This window comes from Dipodomys spectabilis, unplaced genomic scaffold (assembly GCF_019054845.1).
Source record: "Dipodomys spectabilis isolate Male_0828 unplaced genomic scaffold, ASM1905484v1 ptg000096l, whole genome shotgun sequence".
Taxonomy (NCBI): Eukaryota; Metazoa; Chordata; class Mammalia; order Rodentia; family Heteromyidae; genus Dipodomys; species Dipodomys spectabilis.
In genome coordinates, this window is record NW_024870773.1 from 12933971 (window position 1) to 12949257 (window position 15287).

The 15287-nt window shown below is 35.6% G+C and overlaps 1 protein-coding gene across 1 annotated transcript in view; it reads right to left on the reverse strand.

Annotated features, from left to right (window-relative positions):
* Malrd1 (MAM and LDL receptor class A domain containing 1) overlaps positions 1–15287 on the reverse strand; it is a 462193-nt gene that overhangs the window by 289593 nt on the left and 157313 nt on the right. Inside the window, exons 20-21 of the mRNA XM_042686149.1 lie at positions 13429–13605; positions 10338–10500 (exon numbers count right to left, since the gene is read on the reverse strand). Coding sequence (XP_042542083.1) covers positions 10338–10500; positions 13429–13605 — 340 coding nt within the window. The remainder of the gene's footprint in view (positions 1–10337; positions 10501–13428; positions 13606–15287) is intronic.

Genomic DNA, 15287 nt, shown 5'->3' on the forward strand with positions numbered 1-15287 from the left:
TCCATCATAAAGAGTGATATCACCACATTTGTTAGGAAATGGAAAGACTTGGGAAATTCTATATTAAGTGAAGTAAGCCAGGACCAAAGAAATATAGGTCCCATGGTTTCCCTTATTTGCAATAACTAGTATACGTCTAGGACAAGCAGAAGAGGTCAAAAGCAATGTACATATGACCATATAAGATGATGCTAAGTGAAATGAACTCCAAGATAGGGATAGTTTTACATTTCTTGCTGTTCTTTTTAATGTACTTTTACTGTACTATGTGATTTTTTTTTTGTTTCTTTGGTAAGTTCTTCCCCCATGGCATAACCCCTGTTTTCACTGTATTTGATCTCAGTGCCCTGCATCTTGTATATGCATTTTTCTAATTTGGGGAGGGGAAGGGAAAAAACAAAATGCTGAAATAAGGATTCAGGTTGACCCATTGTAACAATGAAATGTACAAGACACTATGATGAAAATGAACTTTACAACTTCGGGGGGTGGGGGCGGAGGAGGGAGGAGTTGGGGAGGGAAAGGATGGTAGGGGAAAAACAAAGGAGGAGGTGACAATGCTCCATAGGAAATGTGCTCATTAACTTACTCATGTAACTGTAACTCCTCAATACAGTACCTTTACAGTAAAAAATACATACCTAAAAAAATTAACCAAACTGATAGACCTTCCATTAGCCAATACAATTAGGATGCTTAATTGCTGGGAAGCAAATTTGTGTAATCATTCTACAAGATTTATAATTTTTTTTTACAAACACCATAAACATATCAACATTACAAATGCATCTTACTAAACATTATGGGTGGTCATGGAGGGAGATATAGATGCATTTGTACATGAAAAGCTAAGAGTTGGTGTTTTCATTAGGTTAAACATTGCTTTCCATTTTCCATCATTTGATGATTTTGTTGTTGATATTTCATATTTTAAAAAAAGTAAACTTTAAAAAAGAAGTCATTTTAATTCTCATCTGCCTCAATAATGGAAGCAAGATGACTATATATATATATATACATACATGCATACATACATACATACATACATATGCAGAGAGAGAGAGAGAGAGAGAGAAAGGTCCAAAAGATATATTAGAGAATATCATTTCTAAGTAGTAACTACTAAAAATATGAATATTTATATTTTGTTTAGAACTGCAGCTCTAAGAGGTAGATTGCAAGATTAATGTAAGTGGTACTTAAGAGAACAGGGCTGTGCCAGATAGGATTACTAAATGAAAAGTACCTTTGTGCCTAGTTTATGGCTTAATCTGAATATCATATAACTTTCAGAAATAATTTATAACCCTAATGTCAGAGATATGTGGATGACTGCATTAAAGTCATACCATCTTAAATAAATGTATTTTAATATGCAAAACACAAGCATTGCATCCCGGCAGAAAGCTTCATAACATAAAGAAAATGCACTGTCTTCCCTCAATACTATTTCTCTACCTCCCAGATAAACCCAAAACAAATGGAGGAGGAAATAGAGCTTGCCTCTCTGTTCTGTTCAACTCAGTGTATTTTCATGCTGAGCTTTATGTATAATGCACTGTTAAGTTATGTTCAATGTAATTTTAGTACCTCAAAATCCATAGAGAAGTTATAATTCCATTTAGTGAATCTCTTTTTTAAAGACAGGAATTTTAAAACCCCACTTTTATGATGGGTTGCCTTGGTGATTTGAAAAATTACATGAATAATGTTTATAATGAAGGTTAAAATGTCCAACTGGAGAGTAAAACTAAATCCAGCAGGTGTCCATTAAAATAAGATTATCTTAGAACTTTAAATGTAGATTTCAGTAAGAGATGGATTTAGCTAACAAGCAAGCCACTATATAATAGAAAATCATGGAAAGCATTTGAAAAGCTGTTATATTGTCCTCTAATTATGCTGTGAATTCTCTGGAGAGTGGCTCTTAATTCTAGTCCTGTACTGATGGGAATCTAGGGTAAGTGGTCTTAGATTAACGTCGTATTCGGAAGATGAGACTAACTACAAAGTATATCACTGATATAAGTGAGAAACCTGAACTAAAAAATAGATTTCTTTCTATTTTAATACCCAAGTCCTCCACTTACACATAAAACTCATTTGGCATCTTTCTTGATTAAAAACATAAAACTTACTTTTTAGCGTCCTGACTATAGCAAAAGTTAAAATTTTCCCTAGTCAAGAGTCTCTTCTGCTTTCATTTAGATACAAACACTCCAGGGTTTTATTCCTTAATATTATGGCATTACTTTGGGGGTTCTTCAGTGTTTTCTTTTTTAGGCATCACTCATCATAGTTTTTCCACACCATCTTTTGCAGTCATCAAATAAGGGTGCCTATCTCAGAAACAAAAGTTACATTCACTTCTTTCCCTACAGTAATAACTTTGATCTTCTTAAATTACCTTTAAATAGTTGTATGAAGGGGTTTCAATTCAGTATGTCAGTTTAGGAGTATAATAAATCTTGATAGCTATCACTCTATAATTTTGATCTTTCTGGTTGTATTATGATTTTCTTCTTGGCAATTTCCCATTGAAGGATGAGATGTCCCACAGGAGATGGAAGACCCATTCTCTTCCCATTGTGATGAATAAATCATAGTGTGCTGGCAATGGAATTCATGTTACAAAAAGAACAGGAAAGTCTTTGCTAGTGCCTCAGGAGGCAACCACTTATTCTCCATTTGGATAGAACTCAGTATCTACCTAAAAAAGTCCATTCCATATCAGATCATTCCCATTACTAGGATTAAAAATATATGTTCAAATTGTCATCACAGTGATCCAAACATATGATTCAACTTGGTGAATCTAGTCAAAATCAAGCACATTCCGCCTCTGTTCCATGGATAATTTTTCAGGATTTCCCTTTGGATTATTTTAGTCTTGAATTGTGCCTCAACTCTTTATGAAAACAGTTCACTCTCTGTTTCAAATTCTGGTTGTAACTTGTCTCCACCACCTTTCACTTCTATTTATGCTCTTCAGCATTACAGCAGCTGGAAAGCACCAACCTGCTTGTCCCAGAGTTTTCTAGCAGCAAGGGTCTGGCTTAAGTGACACAGCAAGTCAATGTCAGGACTTGACAAGTTTGTGTGTGTGTGTGTGTGTGTGTGTGTGTGTGTGTTATTGAGATCACAGTTTACTGCCTCCCTTTCAATTCTGATTTTCTGAGATTCATGGAAGCTTTCTTGACACTTGTTCTCCCTCTTCTAAAGGCTTTAAACACCCAAATTCCCTGTGTTGGAAACTTTTTCCTGACTAGAACTCCTAAAACTGCCGTTTCCTTGGCCAAATCATGACTAAGACAATTTTTTTTTGTCTTATATTGTTGGCTAGATTACGAATCACTGAACTACAAAGAATATGCGGTGTAACCAATTTTTTTTTATCAGCTACTTAATACTACCTATTCCTGCAAACCTGAGTTCAGTCAAATTCCTAAAGCTGTTTGCAGGTCATTTGTTTCTAAAGATCTTGCATTTTCGGGGTTTTTGATGCATCTCTAAAACTACATGCAAAATGTTAACAAGTTTCTTCTAAAATCTGGGAACACCAATATTGCCAACTTGATGTAAATTATAATTAGTTTATTGACTCACATTTATAAAAATAGCATTGCTTTGTCATCTTGAAATTTGAAATCTAGAGAGATATCTAAATTCTTCAGTTCGCAAAGATTTTGTTTCTATTTGTGGGAGGAAGGAAAAACTACTGAATAAAGTCCAACTAATTTCTTCCATCTAGATTTCTTTCTTTCTCAGTCTTTTCTATACACAGGTAACTAAACAATCATTCAAAGCATTTCTATTTATCTTGTAGATACTGATATCCTAATACAGGTTATACATATTAGTATAGTATTTAAAGCTCTGTGTAATTTGTTCTGATATATTCTTCCAGTATTACAATCTCAATGGAATAATTATTTCTACAAGACATAGTCCCTTAATAATTTGCATGCATTGTTTTGCAACTTACAAAAACTTAATTTGCATATAATAACTTAACACTTACAATAACTATATAAAATATGTACTCCCATATCATATTTTTGGATCAAGGAATGGAAGTACAAAGAATTTGGATCACCACTTAAATCTACACAGCTAATGGATGCTCTTTCTAGGAATTAAAAGTAGCATTATTTGATTCTGGAACATTTAGAACACGATAAACAATTGCTATCAAAGATACCAGATTCTAAACCTTAAAACTTGTAACTTACTTTATATGGAAAAGCCATGTGCAGAGATGATTAAATGAAAAAGGGGAAGACAAGGAAGTGATCCTAAGTTATCTGAGAGGACTCTATCTAATCATGCATGTGAGGATAAGAGAAAGGCAGAGGGAATTTACCATAAAGCAAGGAGTAAAAAGAAGAGATTAGAGCAATGTGGCTACCAATCCAGGAATGCCAGTAGCCAACAGAAGCTGGGAAAGGCAAGGAACAGAATATCTCCTAGAAATCTTGAAAGTGCACAGCCCTGTGAATACCTTGATTGTTGCTCCCTTATACTGACTTCATACATTTTATTCTCAGAATAGCATAAAATTCATTTGTATGGATAGAATTCACAATATGTTTGTGATTATTTTTGTGGCAAGTGATCAAATAAAAAGCAATCTACAGGAATGGCTCAGCTGGTAGAGCAATACAATATCAAGCACAAGGTAAGCCCTAAATTCAAACCCTAGTACTGAAAAATGGATATCTAATTGATCTATAAAATATCCAAAGAAGGCTTTGAAAGAGCAATCATTCTGATATGAAATGTCTAAAGGACGATACCTTTAAAAATGCTTTTGTTACATTATTTTGAGTTTACAGAAGCTTTCGTCCAACACCAGATATAGAATAATATACAAAGTTGGGTCATAGATGCACTTTGTATTATTTATGTGGCTTTAGGTAACAAATATGTTAAGTCTGTACAAATGTAAAGCATAGAAACACAGGTGCAAGCCTAACAGTGGGAACCATTCTTTGCTCTCACTTGAAAACCAATGATCCACGGTCATAAAATTAAAGGAAAAATCTGAACACCCCATACTTTCAAAATAAGCAAGACAGTTAAGAAATTGTACTTGTATTTGCATAGCAATCTTGAGTATGATATTTCATATCTAAATAGTTTCTCTAGCATTTATAATCAAGTCCTAAAATCCAAAGATTTTTTTTTAAAGAAAAACACATCTGTTATCTCTAGGTAATCAAGGAGGTTGGTTATGTTTGCTGATTTCAATCCAATAGGAAGAAAAAGTCACTCTGATTAGAATTCTAGAAGTACAAAAGGACGTGTTTGCCAAACATTTTGAAAGGGAAAAAAAAGGTAGACATAATACAATGAATGAGACAAGCATGATCTTACTTGTGCCTCAAAACTTACCTGTGTTTTCAGGATGATTCAGGGCAAAGTGTTTTCTCAACTATTTCTCAATTACAATGGACACATTTTATTTCACTTTTCACTGCAATTACCATAGAACAACTTTTTGTTTATTGTGAAACATTTGGTTTTTAAAAGAATTAATCACTACATTGTTATAAATTCAACTCTGACAAAGATTGGGATTAGCAATCTTTCAGCAATGTCTTCCCCACTTACTGAGTTGAAAGACAAGAGAAATAAAGTTTTAGAACAATTAAGGAGTAAACACAACATACAGACTCATAACTACATTCCAAGGGATTTTATCAAAGTGTTTCAGAAAATGCACTTGAATATGTGTAGATTATATATGTGTGTATATATATATATTCATATTCTACTAGATATTCTACATGAATGGTGAAATGTGGTAAACTTAATTTTTCCTAAGAAAATGCTTTGATACTCCTAGGAAGTATTATGGGTATTTAGTCAAATAAATGGACTTAGGGGACTTACTATGATATAAAAACATTCATAACACATATGATTATATTTACATTGGTGAGCTGAGAGTTTTTTTAAATCAATTAACCTGACTGTGTACATCCAAGTAAAATATTTTGAGATCATGTGAAATTATGAACATTAAGTAATCATTATGCAACTACCAAACTTACACCATTCAAAGAATATTTAAATTTGAATAAAATTTGAAAGTTCAGATGCTAAGTCATCCAAATATTTTGATTCAATATTAAATAATTAGTATATTTTATACTTCCTTTCACCAGGGAAGAACTGCTATTTTTGCCAACTTTCCCTGGACATTTCTGGAGCACAAATGGGTACAAATTCATTTCCCTCCTCCTTTGTTTCAAAAGCAGATTATGGTTTTTTACAAAGGTAAGATGACCTTTTTAAAAAATCTGTTTTTAAAACCAGGTCATTTTCAAAACTATTAAGAAAAGAACTTTTCTATTAAATCTTTTCTTTCATTGCATAATGTAACGAACACAGAAATTTTTTCCAGCCAGAATCTCAAGAAGACATGCAGATTTCAACTAGTGATATATCATTAAATGAATTCTATCTTTACTTCATTGAATTATATTTAAGGACAGTATTTATCATTTAAAATTTTAGAAAAATATCATGTCACTTATTAACTAAATTTTAGAAGAACACCATGTCATTTGCCTTCAGCTGGCCCCTGGTTAGCCAGAAAGAAAAATACAATCATGAGCTTTGTGCTGTATATACCTGGCCCATAAAGGTAAGATGACTGACCAGGCACCGGTGGCTCACCCCTGTAATCACAGCTACTCAGAAGGCTGAGATCTGAGGATCGTGGTTCAAAACTAGCCTGGGCAAGAAAGTCCATGAGACTCTTACTTCCAGTTAATTATCAAAAAAAAAAAAAAAAAACAACTAGAAACGGAGCTGTGGCTCGAGTGGTAGAACAGTAGACTTGAGCAAAAAAGCTTAGGGACAGTGCCTAGGTCCTGAGTCAGAGCCCTAGGTACATGCACTTACAAAAAGCTGAAAAAGAAAAGCTAACTTGTTTAATTCACTAAGAGACCCGGAGAGAGAGAGAAAGAGAGAAAGAGAGAGAGAGAGAAACAGAGACAGAGACAAAGACAGAGACAAAGATTTGAGTGAACTAGCTGTATATAATGGTTTTGTCTCCTCCAGTCAAACGAAAAATAAAGATGCAATCCTAATTTTATGTCATAGAGTACCCTCCAGACATACAAAGTCCAATCCTGAAGTGTGGATATAAAAATGTAGTATTTCACGTGGGACTTCACTTGATTTGGCTTATGTCAATTCATTTTCATGATGAAAACTCAAAACACTTTTAAGACTTTGTCTAGGATTCAACTATACGGTGGTAATTTCCTTACATACTACTTTCATGCCATGACTATTCTAGACTTCTTGTTGCTTTGTTAAGTGTGTGAAGTGAGAAAATATGTTGAAATATATTGATGAGATTTCTTTCTCTTATACTTGCTTATGAATGAACTTTCCCCTATCTTTACCCAGAAGTTGAGAGAATAAAAAGCAAAGAGAAAGGAATAAGTACTATATTAATTCATTTTTATTTTCAAAACAGATCTGGAAAACTCAGAACAACAGAGAAAGCATTTTCTAATTAGCAAATCTTTGCTTTAGATATTAAAAAATAAACCAATAATTTGGAAAACTGAAGTAGGAGAGGTACTAAATGCCATAGAATCAGATCGTATGCATTAATTATATGGTGCTGATGTGGGAACTAGAATGTCACACGCACACACATACTGATGTATTTCTGGCTGTGCTTGCACAATTTACATGTGACATTCTAAGTCTGCCTTTTCTTTATGTTTATATGAATAATGAATGAGATATGGTTTATTTGCCTAAGCCACAGAAACTTCCTGAGATTATCCTTAGCATTATTGTGCATTAATAGCAGAAAGAGCTGTACACAGAAAGTTTAAAACATGACTTGACAACTGACAATCTATGATCGAAACACACTACTATTTCCATCTCCTACTCTATATGCTTTGGGCTGCTAAATTGCTAGTGTTTAAATAACGGCAAAACCGAAAACATTTGAATAGAAGAAAAACAATGATAAAAAAAGGGGCCAAAAATACAGAAGAAAAATTTTCAGCTGAAAGAAAATGACTGCTTTCTAAAGATGCTGTGTCTCTTGTTGAACATGGGCTATTTTGAACAAGGAAATTGGGAATGAATTGCACAAATACCATTAGCTTCCTTTGAAGCTGCTGCGTAGAAGCTGTGAGTCACAGGACCTTCACTATAAAGAGGGGTATGGAAGTCATGAAGATTGTGAAGAGATCCTCTGTAACGTAAATGGGATTCCTTTTATTACCTGCAATAATAGATCTAGGAATACATTTTTCTACTTGGTAATAAATCATGTATTAAATTTCATCTGCAAGCTAATTTGCATTTTGTTATAAGGACATAACAATATTTTATTAATCTGTTCCCAACTGGTAGATTTCCCAGTTCATTTAATCTTATTCTAATATTATAAAGTTTGAAACTAGTTCTTCCCCCACGGTATAACCCCTATTGTCACTGTATTTGATTTCAGAGCCCTGCATCTTGTATATACATTTTTCTAATTTGAGGAGGGAAAGGAAAATAACAAATGCTGAAATAAAGATATATGTTGATGTATCGTAACAATAAGTGAGCTGTACAAGACCCTATGTTGAAAACAAACTTTACAACTTGGGGGAGGGTAGCAAGAGAGGAGTTGGGGAGGTGAGGAGGGAAGGGATGGTGGGGGAAAAACAGAGGAAGGGGTAACAATGCTCGATAAGAAATGTACTCATTACCTTACTCATGTAACTATAACCCCTCTGTACAGTAGGTTTACAATAAATATATATATATATATATATATATATTAAAAAAGAAAGAAGTAGGAGAACTTATAGGACTTCAGCACTCTAATAATGTGGACAACGAATCAGAAATAAGACATGACTTATTGAACCCTAGAAAAGAAGGCTAGCCAAAACCAAAATGGAATAACTAAATCCTAAATTAAAACAATTCATAGGATGGAATCATGAGGCTACATTGAACAGAGAACTTTTGTAGAAAAAATAAGGAAAGCACAAGGTAAAAACAGAGCCAGAGAAAAATGAGTATGTGAGAGATGGAAGGAAGAAAATCAGCTACTAATAATGGCAAAGGTGATTGTAATTGTTTTGTATGTTATATTGTCTAAATCTTTCAAGATTGTACATTCAGTTCAGAAAATACTAATATATTCTTTCTCCTTGATTTTCATTTAAGGATTTATTAACTTGTCATAGTGCTTTTTATGGCCTAGAAGCCTAAGGTCAAACATTCGTTTTAAATGAATGTATATTAAATTATGCGCAGTATGGAGTTTCACATGTCATATGTATGTATACATGGTGTACTTCAATCTTGCACGTGCCCTCTTATGAGTCATTCCTACTCTCATGTTCCTTCCCCTTGTCTCTTCTCCTATGCTTCTCTAGGAGACAGTCAGACCAGAGTCTTTCCACAATGAGCTATCACTCATTAATCCCTTGTAATTTTCCATTTTTCTTTATAGTATTTGTTGCAATCACTTACATTTACAAATGTAAATGTTTTACAAATTTATAAATGCTTTACATTTATAAATGCCTTACATTTATTGACTGATTCAGGTCCCCTTATGAGAGCAAGGATTACTCATTCACTTTACTCCACTTATGAGAGCAAGGATTACTCATTCACTTTTCTCAGGTAGTAGGTATCACAGTATTTTCTTTTTGGAAACTTTATAATATTTGAATAAAATTAAATGAACTGGGAAGTCTATCAGTTGGGAACATATTAGTAAAATATTGTTATGTCCTACAACAAAATGCAAATGAGTTTGCAAATGAAATTTAATACATGATTTATTGCTAAGTGGGAAAATGTAGTCCTAGATCTATGAAAAAATCTGGACAACCACTTGTGTTCATATGATTATGATAAACATGAAAGCATAAGAATTGGAAGAAAGATGAAAGGGGAATGGAGGAAATAAATTATAGAATAGAAGAGAAGACATGGAGAAAAAGGAACAGAAAGAAAGTGATTAATGCAGAAGTAGAGAGAATAGGTAATTTTTGTTAGGATAGGTAATTTTTAAAAGCAAAATATTGACAATGATCTTAAAGGAGTTGGTGACATTACAAATTATTTTTGTTTATTTGCTCAAACATTTTTTGTTTTCTATGCCATTCAAGAAGCAAACCTTGATTGATTGATTTAGTCTATGAAAGAACACATTCAGCCTGCTCATTCTTTAACTTAAAATTTATGTCTATTACAGCACTGATCCTGGAAGGGGTGGGTTAAGAAGTTGGAACTGCTTAATAACCATTTTCTAAGGGATATGTTGAAAATATGTGATCACTTACTTTGTATGATCTACTGATGGACGGTGGTTTTCTTCTCCAAGATGAATACTTTTTCCAGTACCAAGTCCCCACCTGAATGTATTTGAGTCTTGAAATATATTTGCAGAGACTGGCTGATACCATTTACAAAGGTTACCTTTTTCAAATGTGCAAATGTCTGTAACTTGAAGAGAATAAGACAAAGAAAAGTTGAGCTAATCATAATGAATTGTCAGAACTAAATAAAAATTTTTATCTCCAAAGCATTTTTACTCTTGATATTTTTTAAATTGTAACTTTTTTAAGTATTAAAGAGTATTTTAGATCTACATAGTTTCCCCTCAAAATCTAGGATTTTTATTTGATTCAAATCTCTACAGTAAGCGAATAAAGTGAATAAAGGCACACATTAACAATGTACTCACATACAGAGGTGAAATGTTAATTAGCTACTAAAGTAGCAACATGAGACCTGTCACCAGCATCTTCTTGCTCAACACTTCTGGTGCCTGCATGACCTTTGAACTCTGCCAAGTCTGTCGCCCTTTGTCCATAGTAATGTTACACAGCTTGACTTTGATTTAGTCTTCGCAAGTGTCAGTGTCAAACTCCAAATTACTTAATTTCAAAGCAATGCAATTTACAGTAATCAATATGTCATCTGTTTTCTGAAATATGTTAAGATTCTTGTAATGATTACTTTCTAGTATCTAAGAACTCATAAAGCATAAATAAGTCCAGTGGTTTTGGTGTGAAAATACTTTCAAGTTCTATCTCTTTTTCACAATCTCCCTCCTTCTCTTTCTACCTCTCCTCCAAACTCTCTGAATGTATATAATTATTTATCTATTTTGATCATTCCATTATCTGAGTAAAAATACAAGAGTCAGGACAATGTGCATGTGTGTGTATGTGTGTATGTGTGTGTGTGTGTGTGTGTGTGTATTCTCCAGCTTTTGAATGTCATTGACACTGATGATAGACACCTCTGCCATTCAGAAGATAGGATCTATAAAGTCATGCAAAATCTGAGAAAAAGAATATATGCCATTGTAACAAGTGCTTTTTAGTTTGGCACAGTGGTGAATGCCCATTATCCCAGATACTTGGGAGACAGGAGGATCACAAGAAGGAGGAGAACCAGTGAGTAGGGCACCGTTTCGACAACTAAAGTGCAAAACCAAAGAGTTGGGGAGTTGCTCAAGTGATGGAGCAGTTGCCCTGAAGGAATTGGTGATAGGTTCAAACCCCATCCCACCACACACACACACACACACACACACACAGAAGCTATGGAGATTTGCTCTATCACATCACACCTAGAGTTGATAATAATACACAACACACTTTAAAAAATGTAAGAAGGCAGATCGCATGTTGAATGTTCTTATCACAATTTTAAAAACCAATTAGAAAGTATTAATCTACAGGTTATAAACCAATTTATAATCATATTTCATCTTACAAAGAAAATGGAAAAAAGAGGAGGGAGGGTTATATAGTTGGTTTGTAAATAAAACGTTAATAATTAAACCATATTTATTCAAAATAGAAAATATTTGCAGTGATTTAAATATGATAATTTACTATAAACATTCACTCATGACATTTAAAGGACTTATCAAAACATCTCATCTAATCATACGTGACATTACTAAAATGGCAAAGATGAATTAAGAAGGAATTCAATATTTACTATAGATACTCAGTAAGCATAATCGGTTGGGTTTTATGTAAACTTATTACAAATATAACACATTGTATGTGATCTTTTAGTAGCGCCCCAGGAGAAAGTCTGAATGTGTCACCTCCCCCTGAATCATCATTCATTTACAATGCTCAGTGCAGATTCTTTGCTAAGTTAAGTTAATTACAGCCCCATTTCATTTGGGGAGTGAGCCAGCTTTGATTTTATTATTGTTTGGTCTAGATTAGTTACTTTTGTAGCATATTTGTACATTAAAATTGATTCTTATGGAATAACAAAATGAGGATGACCTTTACTGGACTATTGAAATTTTAAAACTTCTTAACTAGGCTAATAGAAACAGGTAAGAGTTTCACCATACTCAAGCCTATTCTCTTGGCTTGTGTTCTATCACTTGAGCCATGCCTCCAGCTCAGCTTTTGCTCATTATTTTAATTTTTTAATTATATTTTCATTATATTTAAGTAATTGTACAAAGGGATTATGATTCAAGCTGTCAGTTTATGAGTATAATGCATACTGATCAATATCACCTCTTTCATCCTCCTCTCCCATCCCTTCCATTGCTGGTTATTTTAAAGATAAAATTTCTTAGAGTTTTCTGCCCAGGCTGGCCTGAAACTGTTATCCTCTGGCTCTCAGCTTCTCCAGTAACTAGGACCACAAGCCTAGTCTACCAACACTCAGTTTTTCTTGGTATATTCTCAACTCGGAATACTATGAAGGTACTGGAAAAATAATAGAGAATATGCTACTCAATAGAAAGAGTACAGAACAAGAGAATAGTATGAAAGATTGTTACTTATGATAAAGAACTTTACCATTTTTACAGATTTATTTTTCTTCTCAGTCTGCATTTTAGATAAGCAGTTGTCTTTCAAATTAAATAATTTGTTATGAATTGTACGAAGTTATGAATTAGTACCAATAAATAAAAACTGTTTTACTATGATGAGAGTTGGTTGTATCATTCTTCATTAAAATTTGTCTTGCTCTAAACTCTGCATATTGGATAAAAAAATTTGCATTTTCCTTCGTGCATTTTGGTATGGCAAAGTAAAGAATTAACCTAATTTGAAGATAATATAATACTTCCTGAATCGTTCCTATGTGCTAAGTGGCAAACAGAAAAAGAAGGACAGACAAAGAGGTAGTCAGAGACAGGCTCAGAGTCAAGTATAGTCCATAAAAGCAGTAGTTTTGAAACCACAACATTACTCTAAAGACATTTACCTTTCATTGAGCTTGATATAAAAATGTATGTATGTTGATTTTTCTACCATAAGTTCTATATAAATACCTCCAGATATTATCTTAAACTTATGAATGCTATGACATTATAGATCATACAAGTGTTTTCTTAGGTATTTGTGGCTATATTTAAAATTGTGGGAATTGACTTACCACAGGATAATTCATCTGATTTGTCAGGGCAGTTGTACCTGAAGTCACACTTCTGAATTTTTCCAATGCATTGACCGCCCAACCTGCAGACAAATTCATTGTCTGTGCAATTGTGTGGAGGTAATGTTACTGGAACTGAAGGTTCTGATGGAGTTGGGATATCCATTGGCAAATTACCTAGAGAATAAAAAATATAGAAGCATTATTTTGCACATTTCTCATTGCTTTACACATTTTACAAAGGAGGTGGTTCTAAATATGCCTTGCATGCAATATTATAAAGGCATATTTTATGACATTTGGTCTTAACAAAGGCAAGAGACCTCTGCAAAATTTTAATCATAAAAATAGGTAAATAAGGGGGGAGTTCTCAAGATGGCGACGGGGCAGTAGGGAAACGCCACAGCTCTCTCCAACCAAAAAGAGAGTTCGAGTTCCAACCTTTAATCTCCCCAAGAGACCGACAACAACAAAAAGACGAACACTCAGAGAAAAACCAGAGGTGGAAAATAACAAAAAAAGAAAGAGAGGAAAAGAAGAATTTCAGAACAGAGAAGAGCGAAGACCCCTCCCCCAACCTTTACTGGCCGCGCGGCAGTGCGCCAAGCCGCCGGCCAGCCGGCCCGGCAGGGGCTGCCGGAGCCACAGAGACACAGGGGGCTGCTTGCAGATCACCAGGTACCGGATTGCAGAACAGCGGATCGCCAGGAACAGAGAAACCTACCAGCCGGGAGTCTCCAGGAGGATCCCACCCCACCCATCACTCTCCACCGGAGCGGAGAGGCTCCATCCCGCCAAAGCCGCCCGGCACCAGCAGCGCCACAAAGGGACCTGTCTGCAGACCACCCGCCCAATCGCGATCGCAACGACCCGGCGGGGGGCCGCCCAACCCAGCCCGCAACCACCCCAACTGAACTCGGACTGCAACAACAACTGACGGACTGCAACAACAACTGACGACCTACAGGGTGAGTACCCATCAGGGGACAGGGAATCCATCAAGGGAGACCAGAGCTGGAGGGAATCCCCAGACCCTGACCTAGACTCCCTACCCCAACACCCGGACCACAGGACCCACTAAAACTGGGAACTGTTCGAGAGCCCCACCAGCCGGTGGAGCACACTCTGCTGGCCAGGCCAGAGCAAGAGCGCCCCGGGAAGGGAGCTTAAATGCTCAAGCCAGGAACAGTGCCCCTGGGTCAAGACTACCAACAGTAGAAGAAATTTGAACTGTGTCCTCCAGGCTGCATAACCAAGGTGGTATACACATTAGCACAGGCCTAACGAGCGCGCTCCAGGCTGGGGCCGGAACCAGGCCAGGGGACCGGCGCCTGAACAAAGCAAAAAGGGTCAGAAGTGGGGCTGTGGCTCAAATGGTAGGGTGCCAGCCCTGAGCTGAAGAGCTGAGGGACAGCACCCAAACCTAGAGTTCAAGCCCACAACCAGCCCAAAACAAACAAAAACACATCAGGAGCCCATAGCAGACTCCAGTATTTGGGAGAGTGCATCCAGAGCATCTGATCTTCCCAAGAGCACCCGCAGGAGCAAACACAAGCAGTCTAGGCTGCTCAACCCTTCCAAAGGCGGGAATTGCTACAGCAGAGAGCTGAGAATCCTAAGTGAATAGCAGCTGGAAATAGGCTCCCAACAGAATCCAGATCAGACACAGACTCTCTCTACCAATAGAGAATCAGCAACCAAGCAAAGACAGACACACCAAAACAAGATTGAAGAGCAGTCTCCTGAACCCCCATGCGAAAATCACAGAGAAAAATCACAAGGTTTACCACTACCCAGGACAGCAAGCTCACCTCAAAAGCCAGCAGCCACGCAGGGGAGAGCCCCAGTGGGAGCAAAGC